Raw genomic sequence first — 23,915 nt, 5'->3', positions numbered from 1 at the left:
GGCATTTTGTGTGGTCAGTGCACGTACATGTGTTTTTGATGGAACATATTGTTGGATCTCCTTTACCAGCCAAGCAGTAAGGACTGCATTAGGTGTGATTGTTATAGCAGTGTGCCTGATTCGTCATCTACCAGACGTAACTGTGCTCATTGCTTACTTAACACCATCTTCTACGCTCACTGCAGTGTGCATACATTTAGTTCAAGGCAGCCTTTTCTTTCAGAGCAAAGCCACTTTCACTGCCAGTAGTTTACAGAACTACATTTCCCAGGTACCCGAGTCTACTTCAACACGTTGGTGGTGCGTTAGCTCCGGCGCGTTTGAAGAGGCCGGTTGGTGCCGGTTATCGTTCGGGGAGTGCTGGGGACGACATTCTATTCAACAGGTATTCTTTCATCATGCTTTTTTCCCCTGTATTTTCAATATGGTAAAATCATTCCCTTTTAAATTACAAGCATGTAGAATGACCGTTACGGCCAACAATACAAACCAGCAGGTCCTTAGCCCATGTCCAGTCACTGTCAGCAGGGGGCAAGTCAGATGAGCACCCACAAGATGTGCCATTTCGTTTTCTCCTGCTTAATACCAGATCTCTCCTGGCTCATAGGGCTGAAATCGAGGATCTACTCACCCACGAGGCGCCTGATTTTCTAATAGTCACCAAAACCTAGCTCATTGAGTCTACACCGTCTGAGGCGACACTATCCTGTTCTGCTCAGTACAACATTCACCAATGTGATAGGCAGGGCAAATAAAATGCAGGGGGTTGGTTGCTATCTTCCATAATAAGCTCCTGGACTGCTGTGTGCTCCCCTGTGATTCACCCGACTACAGTGAATGTCTAGCACTAAAAGTTAAAATAAATCACAAAGTGTCTATAACCATTTTAGCACTATATCGCCCACCGAGGACTATGCCTTCCTTTGAGGAATGACTCATCGGGCTCCTTAATAAATTCATGAAGTTATACACCCCTGTCGTCATTCTTGGTGACCTTAACTTCTTGACCAACGATCCACTAGACAAAGTAGCCACTTCATTGTTAGCAGCCCTTGGAGTCATTGGGTATTCCCAGATTGTGAACAAACCCACTCATATTGCAGGCTATACCCTCGATTGGATTCTTTCACACTGCTTACAAGTGTCACCAGTGTCCGATATCTCCTTTTGATTATGCTCCTGATTGGATCATTTTCTTGTATCATCCCTAGTTCATCCTCCTGCCTTTCCAATGAGGCTCAATTCCAATGCCATACTCGCCACGTGGATGAGTGCATTAAACAACTTGGAATACATGGAACGGATCAGAGTGCATGGAACGGATTCGAGGGCGTGGAGCGGGTCGGTCTGGATATATCCTGCCAGAACGAACACATACTCTTGATTTTCAACCACCACACCTACCGCTAAGAAGCAGCTATTACACGAATGCCACACCAGAGGCACACATATCCGGTGCTCACACGCAACTTTGACTCTCTCTACTCTCCACTGACTTGAGCTTCGGTTCCCAAGGGCGTTCGACCTACCAGCGCCTTTAGAGCATAGCAATTGTACATAAGGTGCTATATAAATGCAAAGTAACATAACATAACCACGACTTAATAAAAGGTGTGGCTGAGAACCTAAAGCCCATTCTTCAAGCCAAATTTACCGGGCTTGAGTATTTCGAGAACGCCTCTGAATTGACCTCTTTCCTTGTGGACACCTTGAATACAACAGTACATTTTTTATTGGCCTCCTCCAAACAAGAGTCAAATCGGTTCCCTCCAAGAACAGCTGGTTCAGCAAACGCATACTGGAGTGGAAACGCTCCAGAAGGGCAGCAGAAAGAAGGTGGCCTAAATCCCAATCGTCCAGTATAAACAAGCCACACAAGATCTTAAATTAGGTATTATGGCCGCCAAAACTAACAGCTACAACAAAAGGATCTCTCAGGCCAAGTCCAGTTCCAAGGAGCTTTTCACAATACTTAAGGAATTTGAGGGTATGTCGGAGGCGGGCCAGTCCCCATTAAGCATTCACAGCAGTGGTAGGCAATTCATAATGAATTTAAACAAAAAATATGTAAACATCAGGATGCTATTCACGCCGACAGGAAGGCTGTTCCATCTTCTGGGGCTGATCTATCCTACAGGCCCATCCCCAAATATACTTTAGACCACAAAGCGAGTGAGTTCACCTTCTCGCTTTACTCAGAAGCAGACAATTCGCGAATCACAAGCTCCTTTAAACCCACCACCTGTCAAGGGTGTTCATGGACTGCACGGTTATTCTAGTCCCCTGGGTCACCAAGCTTGTGAAACTTTCCTTTGCTGAAGGCGTGGTACCATAACTTTTGAAGGGGACCTGGATTATGCCTCTTCTCAAAAAAAGCAACCTTGACCCCTCCAAAGCGGGGAACTATCGTCCCATTACTAACGTTGCCTTTCTGTTGAAAGTGTTGGATCGCACAGCAGCACTACAATTCCAGAGCTACATCGAGGAACATAACATTCTTGGTATTCACCAGTCTGGCTTGGTACGGTAACCGCGTTCATCGATCTGAAATCCAACCTCACTCGTATAGTGGACGATGGGCATTCCACACTATTGATGCTGCTCGACCTCTTCGCAGCCTTTGACCTTGTGTATCACTCCCTCTTGGTCAACCGGCTGCGGGAGGTAGCGGGCTGCACAGCGGCAGAGTTCAGTGGGTTGCTTCCTTCCTGGGACTCTGCAATGCTAGAGTTGCTGGGGACAAAGCAGCCTCTATTCTAGAGGCTATTACCCGTGGGGTGCCACAGGGGTCTTGTGTTGCATCTCGCCATCCCTCTTTTTAATGTTTACATCCTTCCCTTGCTGACACTTCTCGACGACCTGGGTGTGCAGTATTCTAACTATGCTGACGACACCCAGGTGGTCCTGAAACTGTCGGGTATCCACACACAAGACACAGTGACCGTTAATCTGGTCTATGGTGCCGCCCAGGTCTGGATAGCAACTAACGAACAAAGACAAAACTGAGCTCATGATCATCGCCACCGGGCATCGGCTAAAAAAACTTCCTACGAACTTAAATTTAGCATAGCTGGATCCATTATTCCAGTTGCCAATAGTGCCAAGACCATGGGGGTCCCAAGTAGCCTGCCTATGAGCGTCCTGTGGATACATAAATAAACATTTGTCCTTTTCTGTCGTCTGACAACATTGCCCTCCTTGCCTCAGTACTCGTCATCTCACGCCTGAACTATGGCAACAGTCTGTTTTTGGGAACCTCCCAGGCAAACCTAGCAGCACTCAGGAGACCCAAAATGGGGCAGTTTGTTCTATCAAACATCTAACCAGATGTGATCCTGTCACCAAAGCAAGGAGGGAGCTCCATTGGCTCCCCGTGACATATCGGGTCATCCACAAGGCCCTGATAAATACCTGAATATCCAAGCCCCGGCGTATCAAGACATACCAACCAAGGAGCTCACACAGTTCTGCTGACAAGGCCAGCTTTCAGCAACCCAAATTTTAACTAAAAGGGTTTGATGGCACCTCTTTTGATGTTGAGGCCCCCCAGGCCTGGAACGCACTCCCTCCTGACATGAGAAACATTACGTCTTTGAAAGATTTTAAGAAAGAAATTAAGACACACCTCCTTTAATATGGCATAAGGTAACCCCCTCTACTGTTCTCTTGATGCCAGTCTTTTGTCTGTCATTTTTGTGTGCGCCCTGAAACCTATGGGTGAGTGGCGCGTTATAAAAATGTAAATAAGTAATGCGCCTGTACACAAGTGTTTCTAGACGCGACAAGACAAGGAGGGGGAACAAAAAAGGAGGACAAAACAACTATCTTACTAGGCCTTGTGTCACTCAGATCCTGCAAGAGCAGAGCAGAAGGGGGGAGGGGAGAACTGCTGAGGGTAGGGGAAGGATGGAGAAGTGCAAGACAAAGGAGAAAACAAGAGTGCAGACAGCAGGTGTCAAATCAGTGCAGGGGAGGGGACTGTAGGTTTACAGGTGCAGGGGAGCCAGGAGGCAGTGTAGGATTGCAGCTGGACAGGTAGGGACCTGCGCCCGAATTCAGACAGTGACCAGGTCACCAGTGCATGGAGTAGGCAGGTGATCAGCAAGAGAGAAGGCCGAAGCAAAGAGAAAGGACTTGAGTTGCTTCCGGAACCAGAGATGGTTCTGCTCAAGTTTCAGAGAGGTAGGGAGGCTGTTCTAGAGGGAGGCCCCAGCCGAAAATCTTCCCCCAACTCTTTGCTTGGGAAAACGACTGACCCTCGGAGAGTTGGAGGTGAAAGAGCGGAGAGTTCAGGAAGGCAGATATTTAGGAAGAGAGATTTGGAGGTAGTGTGGTACCAGGCCCCAGAAAGCCAGTGAATGTATTTCAGAGGTGAGAGATACGATCCCTGGGCTTAAGGCCAAGAACAAGTCTTGCAGTCCTGTTGGGGATGAGTTTGAGAGGACGGAGAGTAGAGGCAGTAAGATTTAGAAAGAGGCTGTTTCAGTAGTCCAGCCTAGAGAGAACCAGAGCTCTGGAGAAAGTGAGCTTCTGAGGGAAAGTGATGAAGGGAAGAATACCTCTGAGCTGGTAGTTTACCTTCTTGAAGATGTCAGAGATGTGAGGAGAGAAGGAGAGTGGAGTTGAAGATGACCCCGAGGTTCTTGGCTTCACAGGTAGGAGAAGGAAGAGGTCCTAGGGCGGGCGGCCAGAGAGTGAGAAGAAAGGAGGGAGCTGGTGTTCCGAAGAGGAGGATCTCAGTTTTACTGGCATTAAAGCAGAGAGCATTGGAGGCACACCACTCCTGGATTGGAGAAAGACAATCTGGAATGAGAGAAGGAGTAGAGACGGTTGAGAGGGCCTGAAGGAGAGTTGAGTGTCATCTGCATGGCACTGGAAGTCGAAACAGAGGGCGGCTATGCAGTGGGCAGGAGGTGCCAGGTATATATGAGAGAGTAAGTGAGTGAGTGAGTTAGTGAGTGAACGTTTTCCAGATGGACCTTGTTCCTGTTGAGCTTCCAGTGCCTGTTGCGGGTGGTGGTTTTCGGTTTGATTGTTTTTGCGAAGACTGACTGGTGGCAGCTCTGCTAAATGGAATCCCTGATGGGTAGTTCCACTAGGACATGCCCAGATAGATGGGATTAGTAAAGAATAAGTGCTAGAACGTTCCTTGCTATATCATTCTCGGGGATTTCTGGATGTGTAAGATTAGCAAGCAAGGGCATTTCCTGGACGGATGTGCATGTTTGCAGGCCAATGATCAAGTTCATAAGTGCTATTAGTGCTTGGGTTGCTAATTCTGGTTTAGCACAATCAGCCTGATAAATGGCGATAGAAGCTCTAGGCCTCAGAGCGTACGGAATCCTGCGGATGAGGGGATGAATACATTCCGTCAAGTACAAGAGTGCCGCTAAGATTCAGGATTCAAGTCTGACCGAAGGATCCAGGTAGTGGGGCTAGATATCGTCGGGCCGAGGGTCTGTAATCAGCGGGTAGCACTCCAGGTGTCGGTCGTGGAGGTAGGTCAGGTGATTCATGGCTTTCCCTTATGTGTTTTTAGGCAGAGAGCCAGGTTTTGAGTGCCTTCCGGAAAGCCATGTAGTCTTTGCTGTGTCTAATGTGGGGAGAAATTGAGTTCCCCAAAGTTGGTGCGATGGTTGATTCGGCTGACCCTCAGGTCATGGCCGAATTGTAGGTGGGAACCACTAGGAGGATAGCAGTGCTTGAGTCGGGTGGTACGGTGTAATCCTTTCTTGTAGGAATTGGGGGTCTGCTTTGTGCGCCACTTGGTGAGTGTTACGCTCACCAGGTATCCAAAGGGACGCCATCCAGCCCTGGTTGGATGATTTGCACTCTCGGACCCTCTCCCGGTCCCTTGGTAAGGCCTTTGGTTAAAGATGGGTCTGCAATATAGGAGAGCTGGATTCAATACCAGATTGTCTTTGTTTTCCCACCTCCCTTGGCCTCAACTCCTTCCTCCCCCTTGGGCCCTCTCCTCACCTTAATATTGTAAAAGGTGGATTCTCCGTCCTGCTCCTCGTGCCAGGGGCGCGTAGATGTGGGGGGCGAGCAGCGACCAAGTAATTCACTGGTGCAAGCCCCCCTGTGGGAATCCAGGCCTGCTGCGACTCCGTAGGTTTGCTGCTTTACAGTCTTTATATGCAGTTCTTATGTTCCTCTTAGTTCGAATAATAATGTCTTGCTTCTTTCGTTTTAGGTATGGAAAGGTATTTTGGTGTTGTCATGCAGTTTGAAGATGAGCATGGGCTGGGAGGCGAAAGCGCGGTGTGCGTGATGCTGTCCAGTGAGTAATGCTGGATGCCCGGGGCTGTTTAGCCTTTTATATTGCTAACCTGTGTCTTTTCTCTCCTTGCAGGTTGCGATGTTCCTCACCGAGCGCCGTAATGTTCCAGCAATGATACTGACCAGGAGATGACTACCCAGGTAAGAATTGTGTGGCTTTCTTCATTCAGGAGGAAACGTGATTAGACGCTTACTAATGCTGTCTCTTTCTCCTCTTTCCAGGTTATGGTATTCCAGGATGCATGCAGTGCTGGATGAGGGAGTTCGTACCTTCAGGTGAGTGGAAATGAAGTCGTCCATGGATTGAAGACAGGATACTGTTCCAGGAAAGTTTCATAGTGTTCTTTCTCTCTCTGCAGGTCCTTCGTTTCAGGTAAGCTGGCATCAAAGAACTGGACATGGTGAGCGTTACGCTGCCCACAGCAGAATAACGCAAAGCATGTTCTGCTGTTTGGGTGCGCTTTAAATAGTCTCAGGTAAAGTAGTCCAGGTAAAGTAGTACCAGGCCTGCCACACCCAAAAGACTAGACCGCATATCTAAGTTCCTTGTAACTGAACTATGTGTGTGCCTCCATGTTAGCTGACCCCCCTGACCCCACCCCATCTCCACCGCCCCCCCAAGTAAATAGTCCCATTCTAATGTTGGTCTTCATGATGGTTATGAGCCTGGCGCCAAAGGTGCCAGGACTGACTCCAAGAGAGTCTTGGATGAGGTTTTAAGGCCTTTCACCTGGCCCTAACTGGAAGGCTGACTTGCAAGTGAGGGCCAGGGGCAAGGGTCATGACAGTGAGTTATACATCGGAATTTGAAGGTGGCTCTGTGCCAATTAGGAGGCAGTGCAGGGTGCGGAGAGCCGGTGAGATGTGGTCCCTTCATCCCAATGCGATAAGCAGTCTGGAAGCTGAGTTTTTACTCTTTGGAGTTTGTTTAACTGGTAGGCCGGTGCACCCAGGTAGAGCGAGTTTGCATAGTCCAATCGGGACAGGACAATGGACATAATTGCAGCCAGTCTGTTCGGGAAGGGAAGGGAAGGGAAGGGAAGGCAAGGCAAGATCTACTTCAGGAGCCAAAGGTGGAAATTACAGGCTTTTGATGTATTGTTGATGCGGTGAGGCAGAGATAGGTTTGAGTCCATTGTGCTGCCAAGGTTTTTGACGGTGACCGTGATGATGATGATGATGATGATGATGATGGTGGTGTGGGAGGGTGGGGCGAGTGTGGTTGTCCAGGGAGTTGTTGGCTGAATACACCCGATATTCTGCATACCATGATCTCCGTTTTACCTAGGTTCAGAAGGATATGGTTAGTTGTCATCCAGCGGTCAATGTAGGTGAAACATCCTGCTAGGTCAGGGCTGGGGTAGGTGGGAGATTTAGGAATTCTCAGGATGATTTGTGTGTTATCTGCATAGTTATAGCAAGTGAGGTTGTGTGAGCAGATGATCTTGCGCACGGGGGGGGGTCAAGAAAAGGTTGAAGAGGAGGGGAGAGAGGCCGGTGCCTTGGGGTACTCTAGTGTTTACTGGGCGTGCAGTGGAGAGAAAAGGGGGCGATGTGTGATCTATTGGAGAGGAATGAGGCAATCTAGGAGAGAGCTGAACCGGGTATTCCGAAAGAGTGCTGTCTGTCATGTGGTTGATGCTGTCAAACGCTGCCGAGAGGTCAAGAAGAATAAGCCTGCTGTCAAGTTGAGGTCATCCCAGATGGAGATCAGGCGTTGTGTGAAGTCATGAACTAAACACCAGAAATACTAGAACGGGAAGATTTGCATCTCACCAATGGGCAGAAATGTTAGAAAGGGCATCTGAAAAATGGAGCTCCACGTGCGGCATCCCATCCTTCATACTACAACAATGCTCCCAGGAACTGGCAAAGCACATGGAGGAAATATTGCAACTCGCTAACGTAGGCAAATGCTAATGGGTATTAAAAACAGATACGGAGGCGGTGCAATAGTCGGCCATGACATACGAAACAATCTCAAAAATGGTGAATAAATAATACTTCAACTAGCAGACCGTAAACATAAGTGTACTAAAAATACATCAATAAATTACCCAAGCTGGGAGATAAAAGGAAAAGGTTTTAAAATATCTGATATTTTCTCACACAACAAAATATGATGGGGAAAAAAAATACTGGGAGGTAAAAAGAAGGGAATGCACACAATTATAAATCAAAAGCATCCGTTCATGCACAAGAAGAAGGGAAAACGAGAACACAAACACAATTTGAAAGCATTTGCTGAAAAGGTGGTAAAAAGAGCAAGACTCTTCCTAAAACTGATATGTAAAAAATGTCATGAATGCATGTGAAATCATGCAAAGCTATACACAACAATATTAATAAAATAACCAGATCTTCTATAAAAACTAAAATAACATTAATAATAAACTAGTATTTAAGCAGCATTCAATATGGCAAATTTAACACATGAGCTTGTCTTCCTTGGAGTCCGAAGGGTGCAGTGGTTTGGGAGTCTCTATCCACAAGGCCTCGGTTGCATATGTCGACGTCTCTTCCTCGGGTTCACAGTCTGCAAGTTTCCAGGATTTCCAAATGTTAGTTGTACCACAGTGTGTCTCTTCATCGAGCAATGTCGAACAAAGGAAGACTTCATATTTCTACTTGATGATGTGTGGCGGTCTTAGTTCCAAAGAAATCTCACTTCTCTCGATTGTTTTACCCATGTAGTACATAATGCAAGGACATTCTTTTACTCTTTGAAGGCATCTTTCGTCGATTCACTGGTTAGATTTGTGTCAGACTGAATATCTTAAAGTGCACTAAGGTCTTCATGCCCAGACAGTGTTGCGTCCTTCGAAGACCGTGATCCGGAACCATTCTTTCTGTTGTTTTTTTTGTCACTAGATCCCTATGGCTTCATCCCTTTGCGTGATTAGGGTGGTGCACATGTTGGAAAGCACCAAAACAATGCAGGAAGCACATGATTTGCTTGATGACAAATCACCCTCTGCGCCTTGTGAATGAGCCAGTGACAACGTTTACAAGCTACTTACTCAGGGATGAAACTATCTTTCTCCAGCATGGGGGGGGGGGGGGTCTTCCATAGATTCACATGCTCATGGATATTCCCTGTCGTCAGGTTAGGATTTCCTGGTAATATAAAGCAGTATAGCTTCAACCTAAAAACTGCATGTCGCTTATATAGCTTGTTGCTGTCACTTTGGACCATACTGCCCCAGCCAATGACATCCGTCCTGCTTAGCTCCAGCCCTGGAGGCCATCTTCAGATTTTTACTACACGTTTTCGTTTGTATCCTCGAGTTTTTCCCCATGAATGTGTGTGTTGAATTGAATTTTGCCTATTTTTGTTCAAATCTTTCCATCGGTCGATGTGTGACTTGCAGCAACAGGGACCATTGCCGGTAGCAACCTGTGTATCGTGGGTTTGCAGAATTGTTTGTAGGCGTTGACTTGGGCCTACTACACATGGTATGGCAGATGCATCGAAGAAGAGCCTCTTCAGGGCCTGTTCAAATTGCATGCTGAAGAAACTAGAAGATCGCCATCAGAAGTGCATCTACTGCCTTCATCCAGACCACGATGCAAATAGATGTTCGATCTGCCAGTCCTTCTCCTATAAGACTCGGCAAGACAATCATTGAAGATTGGTGGCATTGATCGATAAGGGTAGGGTCTCTGGCTCGTCTGTGCGCTGTCATGCCTCTGCTAGGGCCTGCAGGCCCAAAGAGCATACTTCCTCTGGCAGGTCGAAATCCGCTGACGAAACTTCCAAGGGGAAGATACCGAAATAGTTAAGTCGTCCCACACTCCGTCTTCTCCTTCAACAGTCGTATACGATCACGAAAGCGATTCCTTCATCTGAGGGCCGGCTGATTGTCAGCATCCTCACCGTCAAGACTCAATCGATGAAACAGAAGACTTAATCTTCCAAGTTCCCGTCGATGACTTTGTCTGCCGCTAGAACGTCATCGACTTGGGCCACGAAGTCCCCACTGACTACATTGCCTACCAAGCTGGCAATACCGGTTTTCGTCCCATCGATGGCCTCGCCAATGGTAGCGGTTACCATCTACACAGCAACTACGACTGCTTGCAGGGTGGTCCCTGCCTCCAAGACCTCTGCCAGCCATAGCTGGTACTGCCCCACCAACGCTTACAACACCAGGAACCCCAGCGATAGCCACCTTCCCTAGGGGATCCAGTATGGAGAAGGAGTTGCCTCCAGCACACCCTTTTTTTTACCTATGCCAAACAGACATGCACAGCCCCGGCCTTGTCTCTGGTTGGGCCTCCCAGGGTGTCACCCCCTGCTCTGTTGATTCCGCCTTCCACTCTGTCAGATTCCATATCCAGACAGTGGTCATGGTGACCCTGATCCGAAACCAGCTCCACTGGATTAGCAACCTACTTACCCGACAAGCCCTTTGCCTCATGTCCCAATAAAGCTCCCAGGGATGTGTCCTACAACATATTGACCACTGTCCATGATTTCCAACCCAGCACTGGATGGAAATCTTCAAATATTGTCTCAACCTCGCCAGATACCACCCCATCCAGCTCTTGATGTTCTACAGCCGACACCTGCTCCACACCCTCCTTTCCTGGGGGAGCCAGATACAACTACTAACACTAACCCGGACACGGGTGGTACTCTGGGGACAGATGAGTATGACGACTACATCCCTGCGGATATGAGCTAGGCGCAGACTTGCCAGCAAGAGACTGTCCTCCAGATGAGATCTGATCCAATCAAGCCATGATCTCCCAGATTGAAGCAGTTTATCTTAGTATCCAAGGAGGAAAAAAAGGAATGTTTTCTTTTTCAATATTGTGAGTCTTCCAGGAAGAGGGCAGTCTGTTCCTCTACTGGACGACGTCTTGGAGGTCGGCAGGTTGGCCAGGAGAAACCCTTACTCTGCGCCTCCCAAAAAGGATTGTTTGGAGAAGTATATGTTTCCGGACAATTCATCCAAAGGCCTCAGGACCTATCCCACACCAGACTCTGTGGTCTTACCGGTAGCAAGAAAAAGGTTGGGGACTCTTTCGTCTTGTACAGTCCCTCGCATCAGGAGGGTAAGAAGTAAGATGCTGCTGGGAAGTGCATCATTACAGCTGTGGGAGCCATTCTCCCTCATTACGATAGAGCGCTTTGGTACAAGCCGGCACCATTACTTGAATTCCTCCCGGATGACAAGAAGGCAGAGGCCCTTGCCATCTTCCATGAGGATGAGGTGACCTCCAACCATGCTATTCCCATCCCCCTAGATGTTGCAGACTCTGGATTCCGGCAAATGGGGGAATGGAGTAGCATTACGCCACCAAGACTTGCTCAAGGCCACTAGCTTCCACCTGGATGTGCAGGGTAAGGAAGTGAACTTGGTGTTTGAAGGGGAGAACCTCTTCAGCAAGGCAGTGGACGAGTCGCTCCGGGCTATCAAGACAGACGCTGAGACAGCCCAGTCTTTTGGCATGCTTCTAATGAGAAGGCAGTCCTTTCGCTCCACTAAGGGAAAGGTTCTCAGTTTAGTCTACCATCAGCCTTCTCGATTCACCACACAAGAGACCTATAGAGGACGAATGCAAGCCTTCAAAGGAGGAACACCTTATTGTTGCGCCCCAGCAGCCAGGACGCCAACAGCAAAAGAAGTCTGACCGGGTCCAGGGCTTGTGCCCCCACTTTCGCAATCCGGTGGGGGACCAGCTGTTTCAATTTGTCCACCAGTGGGGCAACCTCTCCACCGACAAATTGGTGCTCAATATCATCCAACATGGTAACATCTGGGAGTTTTAAATCACATGCCCTTGCATCCCTCCCATCTTGAGGCAGGTTCTGCATATGGCTCAACTCCTCCCAAACCATGTTGCGGAAAGGAGCAATAGACCCTGTCCCTCTGACTCTAGGGCTCTGGAGTATACTGCAGATACCTTCTGGGTCTGAAAAAGTCCAGAGGGTGGAGTCCCATCCTGGTCTTAAGACGTTTCAACAAGTTCTTGAAATCCCAGTGGTTCAGGATGGTCCTGGTGCAGTACATGCTAGCGCAGCTGGAAAGAGGGAATTTTCTGGCGTTGCTGGATTTGGAGGATGCATTTCTTCACATCACCATTCATCTGAAAACACAAAGGTCCTCCGGTTCGTCGTCCAAGGACGACCCTACCAATTCAAGACATTGCCTTTCGGCCTGTGTTGGGCAGAGTTTGTAGGCAGTACCCTCTGGGACCACTACACAACTATGTCTACAGGTGTAAGCAAAGCAACCTTCGGTATAAATCTGTACTACACAGTTTTGGTAGTGGAGCTCAGCAGCCAGGCTTATCTCAAGAGGGGAATGTGAGCAGTAATGATGTTACACAGAGGTCTACAATCGCAGGTGTTCAAATAAACTCTCACACTCAAGGTTTCTTTGATAAATATTTATGTATCTGTCAGTTATAAAAGATTCATAAGGAGGAGGCAATTCTGTAACACACATACTTCAATACTATTTCATAATACTTTTCAAGAGGAGTAAACGGAAAAGATTATTAGAACATGAAAGGTTACAATTATTTTTAGACAGTGCAAATACTCAGGGTTTACCAGAAGAGTCAATTCAATATAATAGGCTAGGCCATAAAGTCAATTGGCCTAAGTCTTGGATAGGATAGCGGTTCTGATAAGTAAACAGTAAAGTCTCTGCACAAGTTCTCAGAAGTAGTTTGTAAAAAGAAGAATCATATGTTGGGTCAGAAGTTAATTAGACCTGCAAGTTGCAAAAGTTTCAAGCACTTTCACTGCGAGAGGGAAGTACTCCGAGTCTTGTTTTACAGTACCTTTCAATGAAGAAAGATGCAGCTGGTGACTTCTGTTCCTGGCAGTTCCTGGGCCTCAGTCGTGGGGACAAGAGGGAGGATGTTGGAGGACTCCTGCACTGCACTAGGACCGGTCGAAAAGCTTGTAATTGGCAAACTTCAGTTTCGGTGGCTTTAAGTAACGCACACAAACTGGTGTCCCTCTACCTGGTTATTCGATTTCCTGCAGCAATGAAACCAGCTCCGAGATAGGTGTCCTGGTGGCTTACTGTTGAGTTGATTGGTCCCACCAACTCAAAGGGAGAAGTCGTCCTTGCAGGGTTTCTCTGTCGAGGGGAACTTGGCGTTTCGGACCCACAGCAGGGCTTCACCGGGCAAACCAACGGTCCAGGAGTTGCAGTAGCCACCCTCTTCAAGCTTGTCTTCGGTTCTTTCGGTCCAGTGGTCGACTCTGCCTTCCAAGCCAAGAGACTCACCTTTTATTCAGTTCTCTCCCATTCATTCCAGTCTGTCACTCACCCAGCAGGGTGGCTGTCCTTGCTGGACAGTCAGCCAATAACCACAGAGTGCATTTGGGGCTCCTAGGAGACTAAGCACAGGGAGTTTCGGGCACCTCCCTCACTTCCTGCCCACCCCAGACACTCGGGTTCCAGAGGCGGTCTTCACTCCTGAAGCCCGCCAAAGTCGAATGAACAAAGAGACCAAATCTGGTTTGGCGCGCATAGACAAACTCTAGAAGGACCTTTCCACAAAGAAATGGTGAAAAAAGACTGGGACATGTTTTTACAGATGGGGCTCAGGCGCCATCTTGAACAACATGGCTCCCTTAATTTAACGTCACCGGAGCTACGAACAGTTTGCGGTCTGGGAAAAATCATGGTAGTTCGTGGTAAAACCACTGCCACTAGCCCTTCTGAGAGGAAAGGGTAGCATTTCACTGATCCATGAGTATATACACACAGGGGCTACTAAGTAACCCCTCCAGCACTCTATTGTAAGATAGGGTGTGCTGGGTCTAGGATTTTTAAACGACTACTGAAGTCAATTTCACTTTACATAATCTGGGAAATAGTTTATCCCAGAGAAGGTAGTTAAACCTTGGGAAAGCTTGAAAGGCTTCCCTGTTTCACTGCATTGAGGGTGCTGTGTGCCACAAATGAAAAGATGATGCCTATGGAGTTGTTTAGACTCCATAATCAAAGAAATAAACACAGAAAACAAACAGAATTAAAAAGTTCAAGTCCCAAAGTTAGCAAAAGAGCTGGAGGGCTCGAAGGTGGGAGGAATTGGCACATTTTGAGAATTCTCCCTAACAGCCTGAAATTGGCCCCAAGGGTCTTCACCAAGTGCTTTACTCCGGTGGCAGCTTTTTTTCACCGCCGGGGTGTCTGCCTCTTTCCATACCCGAACAACTGGCCCGCTCTCACGACCTGGCAGTACGACATACGGCAGGAAATATCCATACCCTAACCTCTCTTGGATTCTGCATAAACTATCCCAAATCCTGCATAGTACCGTGCCTGAGGACTTTCATTCTGTGTTCACCCCTGAACATGGTCACGTGTCTGACAACACAGTCACAAGACAGGATAAATGGCATCCTGAGGAAGGTTCAGCTGCTGTCGGTGGCCAAGATGGCAACTGTCCGGTCCATCAAGTCCCTCTTGGGGATGATGTCCTCTTGTATTCATCTGATTCCTCAAAGCAGGTTGCGGATGAGACCACTGCAAAAATTCCTGGTCGCCAGTTTGAAACAGGTTATTGGCCCGTGGACCGACTAGATGGCCCCTTGGGCATTCTTTCAAGCCCTCTACTGGTGGTTCATTCGCCCTCCTCTCTCGCAGGGTGCTCCTTGTCGGATCCCTGCATATAAAAGACAGTTGCAACCGATGCCTCTCTCCAAGGTTGGGGCACCCACACCGGACACTCCTATGCCAGAGGCCTCTGGCTCCCGGAGGACAAGCAGTTGCACATCAACATCCTGGAACTATGGGCATTCTTCTGGCCTCTCGGCTCTTTTCAGCCTCCGCTCAAGGTGGAGGTGGTACGAGTCTTTACGGACAACAACGCAACAATGTTTTACATTAGAAAGTAGGGCAGGATCTCTGGAGACGCAGAAGCTGTGGCACTGGCTCATAGCTAAACGGTTGTTTCTCATACCATTTCACCTGGCAAGCGTTCAAAACACCATTGCAGACTCTCTCAGCAGGGAGCTGCGTTCCTGCTATGAGTGGGAGCTTCAGCGAGCGCAAGTGCCTCGTCTCTTTATGGAGAGGGGTTACCTTCAAATCCACCTCTATGCGACAGTGGCCAACACCAAGTGCCAAAGGTTTGCCAGCATGTATTCTTAGCCCAGGGGTCTGGGGGATGCCTTCTCGTCTCCTTGGGAGGGCATCTTCCTGTACACATTCCGATGTTGCTAAGAGTGATCAATACATTCGGAGGATGTCACTACAAGGGGATCCTCATTGGGCCTGCATGGATCGGGAAGATCTGGTACTCGGACCACCTCCATCTGTCGGTGGTTCCAGCCATCAAAGCGCCTCCTCTTCCAGACCTGCTCTCCAGGTAAGGCGGGTCAATCCTGCATGCGACCTAGCGTCTGAGCCTGAGGGCCTGGCCTCTGCAGCCCTAGAGTTTGAACATTCTAGCCAGGGTCAGGGCTCAGTCTACACTTGCCTGCTACAAACACAAGTGAAGGCTTGACAGTTTGGTGGCAGCCACAGATGTCTCTGCTGCGCATCACGGCTCACCCTATGGTCTCGCAGGTTTGTTAAGGATTTCCTCAAGAGCCTCTTCAGAACCTTTCCTCCAGTGAAAGCTCCTGCCCCTGCGTGTGAGCTTAATGTGATACTGTCAAAACTAATGTGGTCCTGTTTGAACCTATGCATCAGGCCTCCTTGAAGTTTCTATCGCCTATGCAGGAAATACAGGCTATGCCAAGTGAGCCTCCATATTTGTCGATCCAACCAGTGAAGATGGTGCTACAAACTCATCCTTCATTTATGCCAAAGGTCCCGTCAGACTTTCATTTAAAAAACCTTTAGTTTTGCCAGTATTCTTTGCAAACACTTCAACTGCCGAACGATCTTTACTTTCACTGTATGTTGCGTGTGCCTTGAAGTTCTATGGCATGCACAAAGGACTTTCAAAACACTTCTCTGCTTTTTGTCAATTTTGGACCTGTGGGGTAGGGGAAGGCTCTCTCTAAAGGTTTGTTCCTGCTCCAGGTGACTCTCTGGTTGTAGCATGAATCGCCATCAGCTGGCAAACAGACCTTTGCCAGGCTTACCTAGAGCCCACTCCACCAGAGCCATAGCATCGATTATGGTGTTCCTCTCTGGGGTTCCCCTGCTGGATAGCTGCAGGGCGGCTACGTCTACCTACACCTTCACGCAATTCTACTGTGTCGACAAGGAATCGAGGGAGGAGTCTAGTGTCGGACAATCGGTGCTTCGCAAGCTGTTTGCATGAGGCAAGTCTGTCCCAGAGGTAAGTGTATTGCTTCTGTTGAGTCTTGCGACCTCCCGTGATGTGAGTGCACTGCTCTGTAATTGTATTCATGAACATGTGAATCCATGTAAGAGCCAATGCTGGAGAAGGTACAGGTACTAAGCTGTAACTCTTGTTCTCCAGCATTGGGTCTTACATGGATTCACATGCAAACCATCCCTCCATCCCCTCTTGGCTCTTCTTGGGTCTTACTGCCACTTTAAGTGCGCAATCAAATCTGAAGATGGCCACAGGGGTGGAGCTAAGGAGGACGGATGTCATTGGCTGGGGCATTATGACCCAAAATGACAGCAATAGTCTCAGTGACATGTAGTTTTTAGCTTTATATTAGAGGATTCCCAGCTTGACGGTGAATATTCATGAGCATGTGAACCCATGTAAGACCCATGCTGGAGAACAAGAGTTACAGGTAAGTAGCTTGTACCCTATACCTCAGACTTGTCTCAGGGAGGGCAGCAGATTCAGGTGAATCCTATTATTTTAAATGTGCTACTTACTGAAGGCTAAGTGACTACTTTCTGGAGTCCAAACCAAATTAAGCAGATTCCAGAAAAGGGCGACCTACACCGTAAAGTTTTAATGTCTGCGACCACTAGGTTCTTCTCAAGAATTTGGCTTTTATCTTGATGGGTTACTTTGGGTCCTGGGTTCTTTCCTCCATGAATGAAGGCGAACCGTGTTTAAATAGGGACGAACCTGACCAGCCACCACCTTGTTAGCCCAACCCTGTTTTATGTTCAAGCACGGCGGAGGCTAGTAGGATCGCCCAGGTTCCAGGGGCCAAAGGTTAAAAAATCGGTTAAAAAAACAAATAAATACAAAATAGATGAATCTGGCAGCAGATGTGGATGAGCAGGAATCTCGAGCAGTAAACGAGGTCCTTGCAAAAGTAACAAGGAAAGGGGAGATACAGTCGAGGGATCTGAAAGTGAAATGGAAAAGAGACGCGGGAGGCATGGTGGAGGATGAAGAGGCCAGCACTGCAGTACCCACTCTCCCCACCCACCTCCTGAGATGTGGGAATAGCGTCCCGGCTGAGACCGATACAATTTAAATATCTACATAGGGCTTACTATTCCAGGGATAGATTAAGAAGGATGGGTAGAGGGGAGGACGATACCTGGCCAAAGTGCAAGAATTATAGGGGGACGTTCATCCGCATGGCATGGGAGTGTCTGGAGTAAAGGAGATAAGTTCAAAGGGAGGGGGCTTTGGAGAGACCGAGTTGGGTGGAACCTAGAGGGGCGTTGCTTGGGATATGGGGGTGGGGTGGGTATGAAAGTGGACAGATATGCCGGTATCTTCCTAAACATAGCATGCATAGTCACCAAATGAGCCATAGCGGACGTAAAATGAATGGGAGCTGAGGCCCTGTCTAGAACTGCATGGTGGATGAGAATGGACGTCGTAAAGAGATGGGATCAGCTGGCGTATAGGAACAGAGGGCCCTACAGAAATATGAGAAGATTTGGGCTTGATGGGGAATAGGAGAGAGTCGGTTTTTGGAGACCAGGCGGGAGGGGAGTAGTAGGGGATAGCAGCGAAGATTGGGGGGGCCAAAACTGGAGGGGGAAAAATGGGTGGGGGAGGAGCGACACAGAAAAGGGAAGGGGATGCAGAAGGTTGAAGGGGAGGAGAGAACAAGTGTACGGACCCATTTAATTTATGTACTGATACTGATTCTATACAAAACGTAATAACAGGTTTGTTAATGAAAAAAAAATGAAGGGGGAGATCTCAGAAGGTCATGAAGGAAATGTAAGAACAAGAGGGAAATGGGAAGAATTTACAAGACCGGGAAACGGTACACAGGAGTAGAACCCCGTCTTCCTCTGCAGTTGGCAAGTTTCAAATGAGGGTTGAGGCGCTCCGATCGCCACCTGACAGTGTCTGAAGAAGCTGATCGTCATACAGCCTGCGCATTCTTGAAAACAGCTACAGCACCTTCTCTAAGGGACGGGGCAGCACCAGCGTAAGATCTCCTTAATTTCCATCGGTGCCACAGCAACCATCGGGCCGCTGTGACTGTGCATATGGTGAGTTAAACTATCTTGTTGCAACCCTTTCTCCCAGCATTTACACTATGTGGGTGTGAGAACAGGGGATGCTGAAATCTGCAGAATGGGAGAGGGTGTAACATTGGACAGTGTCTGCATCTTCCAGCACCAGAGCCTTCTCGTCACTGAACTGGACAGCTATACTGTGCTCCGCTGCTGTTTTTCTTCAGCACAGACTCTCTATCATCATCAGTGACTGCGCAGCCATTGTTGTTGCTTGACGCTCCTCTTACGCCATACAAGAAACGCTGGCACCAGATAGATCCTGAAGCAAGGTAATGTCTCTCACATTGGGCCTCATCTTTAACATTGTATATATGACTGATCATTGGGGATCACGCAGGATCAAGATCAGGGCCAGGGCCAGGGCCAGGGCCAGGGCCCGGTTCATCAGTCAGTCAGCTCGTTCTATGCTACTTCCACTGCGAGACTGAAGCTTGGCTTAACTAATGCTAATGTGCCCTCACAGTATGAACTGTGCAAACCATGCCCCTGTGTGATGTTAATATTCTTAATCTGTTTGACCTGCAGCAACACCTTTACTTATCTTTTACAATATTTAAATTACATTTTTATAATGTCTGCATTCTTGTTGCCTGTGATTACTTCACCACAGCTACCTTTAGCCAAGGAATGTTTGCTTGAGTTTAGGAAGGGAACTCCATACCATAAACACAGGCTGGGAGATTCCTCCTGAAACTTGGTCACATTAGTGTGCTTTTCAGTACCAAGGTGGGGCTAGCTACCCTGGCAGGCCTCCCTTGCGTTGGACAAGCCACTTGGGCCGCTATCTCAAATTCCGGCTTCATGTCTGTACATCACAGGCGACCTCAAAGGGAAACTAAGTGTTTGCTCAAAGCTGGTATGGAAAATGTTCTATGGGAACACAATGTTTGCAAAAAGATCAAGCTGTTCTTTGGTTGATTTTCCATGTAGGGAAGCTGAGTCCTATTGAATTGCAGAACCGATATCTTAATTATCACAGCTCCTTAACTAGAGGTCTCTCGGGCAGTGTGCCCGGTAAGGGAAAAGGCTGGCGTCAAGTGTTGAAGGTGTTGGTGGCAGCATTCCATGTTACCCTACCCCCCCCCCCCCCCCGGGAAACTCCATAGTAGGGCATAACGGGAAGGGTTCTAGGTGGAGGTGGAAAGGTAGCAGAGGTGCATAGAGGACCCTCCTTTGTGAAAAATAAATATATTAAACAATGGAATGCTAGGGTACCTTCAGGGCTCAGACATTACCTTCCGTTACTCCAACTCCCACCTTCTACCTCCTAGCTTGCACCCCGCGTCTGATTCACACAGTGGACACAAAATTCTTAGTTTCTTCACAAGAGCACCTGATCTAAGGTGACAGTCGAAAGAAGTTATGTGATGTGTTACGTCCCAGCTATGCTGCCATACCATGTCCGGATCTCTTGCCGTAAATGCTGATTCACCCGCCTGCCTTGAACCCTGGATTCCCCCTCCCCCTTGTTGTGCTACCATTCTTTAGGCCCAGGTTAGACAAGAGAGCTTAATGTAGAGAACACTCTTTTGCTACTGGGTCTTTCCCCGTTTCCCTCAAGAACTCTCTTGTGCACCCCTTCCTGAAAAACCCCTCCGGTCTTTCTAACTACCGCCCCATCTCTATCTCCCCCTTTCTGAGGGAAACGCTTGGAGAAGCTGGTCTTCCCCCAACTGACCCAGCATACTGAGCTTGTCTGTTACCTAAATGACCATCAATCTGGATTCCGAGGAGCACCCAGAGGCATGGAAATTGCTCTCCTGAGCAATCGTGAAGAATTTCTTGCATCTCATGACTTTAACTCCCCCGCTGTTCTCATTCTACTTGATCTCTCCTCTGCATTTGATAAGTTCAACCACTCCCATCCTCATGGTATCGCGGAGCGGGCACTCGACAAGCTGACCTCCTTCCTCACTGACCGTCCTTCGTTATCCTGGGCTCTCCCCCCACCTCTATCTCCACCTGTGGCCTTACCCAGTGCTCCATCCTTTCACCCTGGCTATTTAACATCCATCTCGCTCCGCTTGCTCACCTAATTCCATTTCCCTCCGTTAATTCCAGTGTTATGCAGATGACCCACAATTCTTCTTAAAACTTCCCTCTGATCCTCTCCTTACTTCCTCCATCATTCCTATCTTCCATCCAGTCCTGGTGTGCATCCAATGATCTCTGCCTCAATGCCAGCAAGACTGGGAGCTTTCCCATTGGGACTCCTACTCTCTCTTTCTTCCCTTCATTCTGGCAACCCTCTATGGGCTCCCCCATGCTCCTTCATCTGAAGTCAGAAACCTTGGAGTAATTTTCAACCTTCTCCTTACTCCCTCACATTTAGGACCTTGCCAAGAGGCCCATTTCCAACTCCACCTCCTCAGAGGTATCCTTCCTTTCCCCAGAAGCTCAATGTCTCTAGACTTCTGGTACTCTCTAGGCTGGACTACTGGAACAGCCCCTTCCTTAATCTACCTTCTTCCTCTCTCCACCCCCTCCAGCTTATCCAGAATAGGGATGCCAGACTTATCCTTGGCCTCAAGCCCAGGGACTGTATCTCTCCAGCCCTAAAATCTCTCCACAGGCTCCCAGTGACTGCAAGGATCAAATTCAAATCCCTCTGCATCTCTTCCTCTCTCTCTTCCTCTCTCTCTTTCTCTCTCTTTCTCTCTCTTTCTCTCTCTTTCTCTCTCTTTCTCTCTCTGCACTTGCACATTGTGAATGCTCTCAAGTCATAGTAGGACCGCCTCTGTCTTTTTCTCCTCATTTATTATATTTGCCTTTTGCTCCCATGTTCCTTCCCCGTTGCCCAGTGGGTGCTTTGAAACCCAATTCTTTGATGTATAAGCGCCTTACAAATTAACAAAAAATAAAATAAAAGCACTTAAATTATCCATGTGCGACAGACAGACTTCGAATGATCTACAAGGCAGTACCCAAAGGGCCAGTATTTTTTGGTCAAAGTGGCCAGTTATTTTAGCTAAACTTGCCCAGTTTGAGAATCTGCAGTAGGATTAACCAAATACCCCTGACAAAATTGCAATGGATTCAACCAAAAACTACCCCTTGAGGCCTACCTCAAATAGTCTGTCTCGAAAAGTAATCCACTACAAGTTACGATTCTGTGCCTCTTTTTTCGTCGGTTTCCAGCACAATATTATGGGCCAGTCTGACCCTGGCAATTGGAACAGGTAGTAGCTACTTTATAATGCTGTTAAATGTCCTCTGTTTATATTATTGTGCGTTTACTTATTTTTTCACTCTTCTATTCCTGTTTGTGGTTGTAAACCTTTAGTTCATCTTGATTTATTTGTGAAGGCTGTTCTGATAGCTGAACCTGGAGCAGTAATGTTTCAGCAAAACCCAGTTCTGTGCTCCGCTCCGTTTCTTTTATATTCCAATTGCTGTAATATAGAATAACTATTTTAATAAGTTTTCCCAGCAAATCTCCTCTGAACAGGTTGTTTCTTTTTTTCCCCCCAGGACACGTGCTGTGTGCCGTTCTGCTCATGCTTCCCGTCCGATATCTGGTGAAGATGTATTTGCACCTTCTAACCTTGATGCTGCTCTACGTTGGGCACCAGACGGCGAGGTGAGATTCACTTCTGGCACGTCGACTTGCACAAGTCATTCTTGGACATCTACATTTATGGGTTTTGCCCTTGATATGTCTAGAAATGTTATATGTATATTTATTCTAGTGGATAGTGTGTTAGGAGAGAATTCTCTTAAAAGGATAATTTCCCTTACCTATAGAGCCCCCAGCAGCTTTGCTGGACTTGAGGGGTTTATTTTTTTCTCCTGCTAAGGATGAGACTTTTTTTTTTCCCCACTCTTAGACATATTGCTGATGCGTGTTCTAGGCGATTTTTGTGCTCATGGTCTATGGGTTTTTTTCTCACCCTCATAGGTATCATCTTTTTACATGTGTGTTACACAGCACCCTCAGTGCAGTTACAAAGAGGTGTCATAGTGACCCCCAAACATAGACTCCATACCCTGGGACTGACTACTGTCTCCCAGGGCATGTAAAGTCCCCATTGACTTTACTTGTCAATAGTTATGAACAAAACCAGTAAAAACCATCTTACTATGGAAGTACTGGAAAGGGGTAATCATTTTTCCCTGGTGTTCATTTTTGAGAGGGTACCGTCCAGTCCCTCTCTCCAAGGTTTCTGGCTGGTGGCAGTGGTTACTACCATAAATATTCAACCGCAAATATTTTCCTATGGGATTTTCCCATTGTTCGAGGCTACCACTTTTACTGACAGCCTCTAACATACCACCAGTTTATTTTATTATTATCTTTACTCCGGTAGGGTTTTATTGCCAGATCTTTGATAATATTTCCTTCTTGTGTCTTTCTCTGAAATCCTAACCCAGGTCGGAGACCTTTTGGCGGGCTTCTGCACAGAAGCCCTCCTTTTGGCACCACTGAGTCTGGGGTAGACAGGATGTGTGGGAGGGGGAATAGGCACCCTGGACAGGGTTACCTAGGCAACCCAAGTCGCACTCTGCCCTGATAGGCTGGGGGATTATCCCGCCAGGATAGCCACCCCGCTGCGTGAGTGACAGCTACGCTCTATGAATGGGGGTTTTTCTGCATAAAAGCAGGGCTCTGTGGACTGGAGGACAAGACGTTGCAACTGGACCTAAGAAATCCAAAGAGGAGAGAAGCCGAAGACCTCTGCAATGACTGAACCACCGGTGAAGCCCTGCTGCAGATCCTCGCCACTTTTCTCCAACGACCCAAGAAGATCTTCACCTGCAAGAGTCTTCTTCCCTTGAGCTGGTAGGGCCAGCCAGTTCGCCAATCGCCTTCCAGGACTTGCCTTGGTCGACTCTCCAGTGCCAAGCACTCGGAGACCGGATAGCCAGGCACCACGACCGCGATTTAAAGGAGCGTACCTTTTTTATTCCGTTTTGGCCTCACACGGCTGGCTTCATCCCTGGGCAGTGCAGTGACTCGAACCTTCCTCCACGACAAGAGCCTCTCTTCCTCTGATCTTTAGTCTCGATAACTCGGGGGTAGCGAAGGATGTGATGGCTTTGTAGAGAATGGATGTGCATTTGCTGGGGATGTGCGCGGGGATCATATTGCGTTCTATCGGTGTATAGTCGGGGACCGTGCCTTCTAGGGGTATATGGATCTGGAGGGCATGGGTCAGCTGCATAAAATATCGTTTAGTTGTGGCCAATTGGAATTTGCACTACATGTCCTCAAATGAGGTCACTTTCCCATCTCTGAGGACATCTCCAACCTTCAGGATTCCCGCCCTCACCCATGGCGGC

General features: G+C 47.9%; 1 protein-coding gene across 1 annotated transcript in view; it reads left to right on the top strand.

Moving 5' to 3' along the window:
* Positions 1–23,915, top strand: part of LOC138516923 (RING finger protein 145-like) — a 332,975-nt gene that overhangs the window by 40,504 nt on the left and 268,556 nt on the right. The window contains exon 2 of the mRNA XM_069632386.1: positions 22,107–22,215. Coding sequence (XP_069488487.1) covers positions 22,107–22,215 — 109 coding nt within the window. The remainder of the gene's footprint in view (positions 1–22,106; positions 22,216–23,915) is intronic.

This window comes from Ambystoma mexicanum, chromosome 6q (genome assembly GCF_040938575.1).
Source record: "Ambystoma mexicanum isolate Mex_15411 chromosome 6q, UKY_AmexF1_1, whole genome shotgun sequence".
NCBI classification, from domain to species: Eukaryota; Metazoa; Chordata; class Amphibia; order Caudata; family Ambystomatidae; genus Ambystoma; species Ambystoma mexicanum.
Note: the sequence above shows the minus strand (reverse complement) of the source record. Positions and strands in the feature narration are given on the sequence as shown.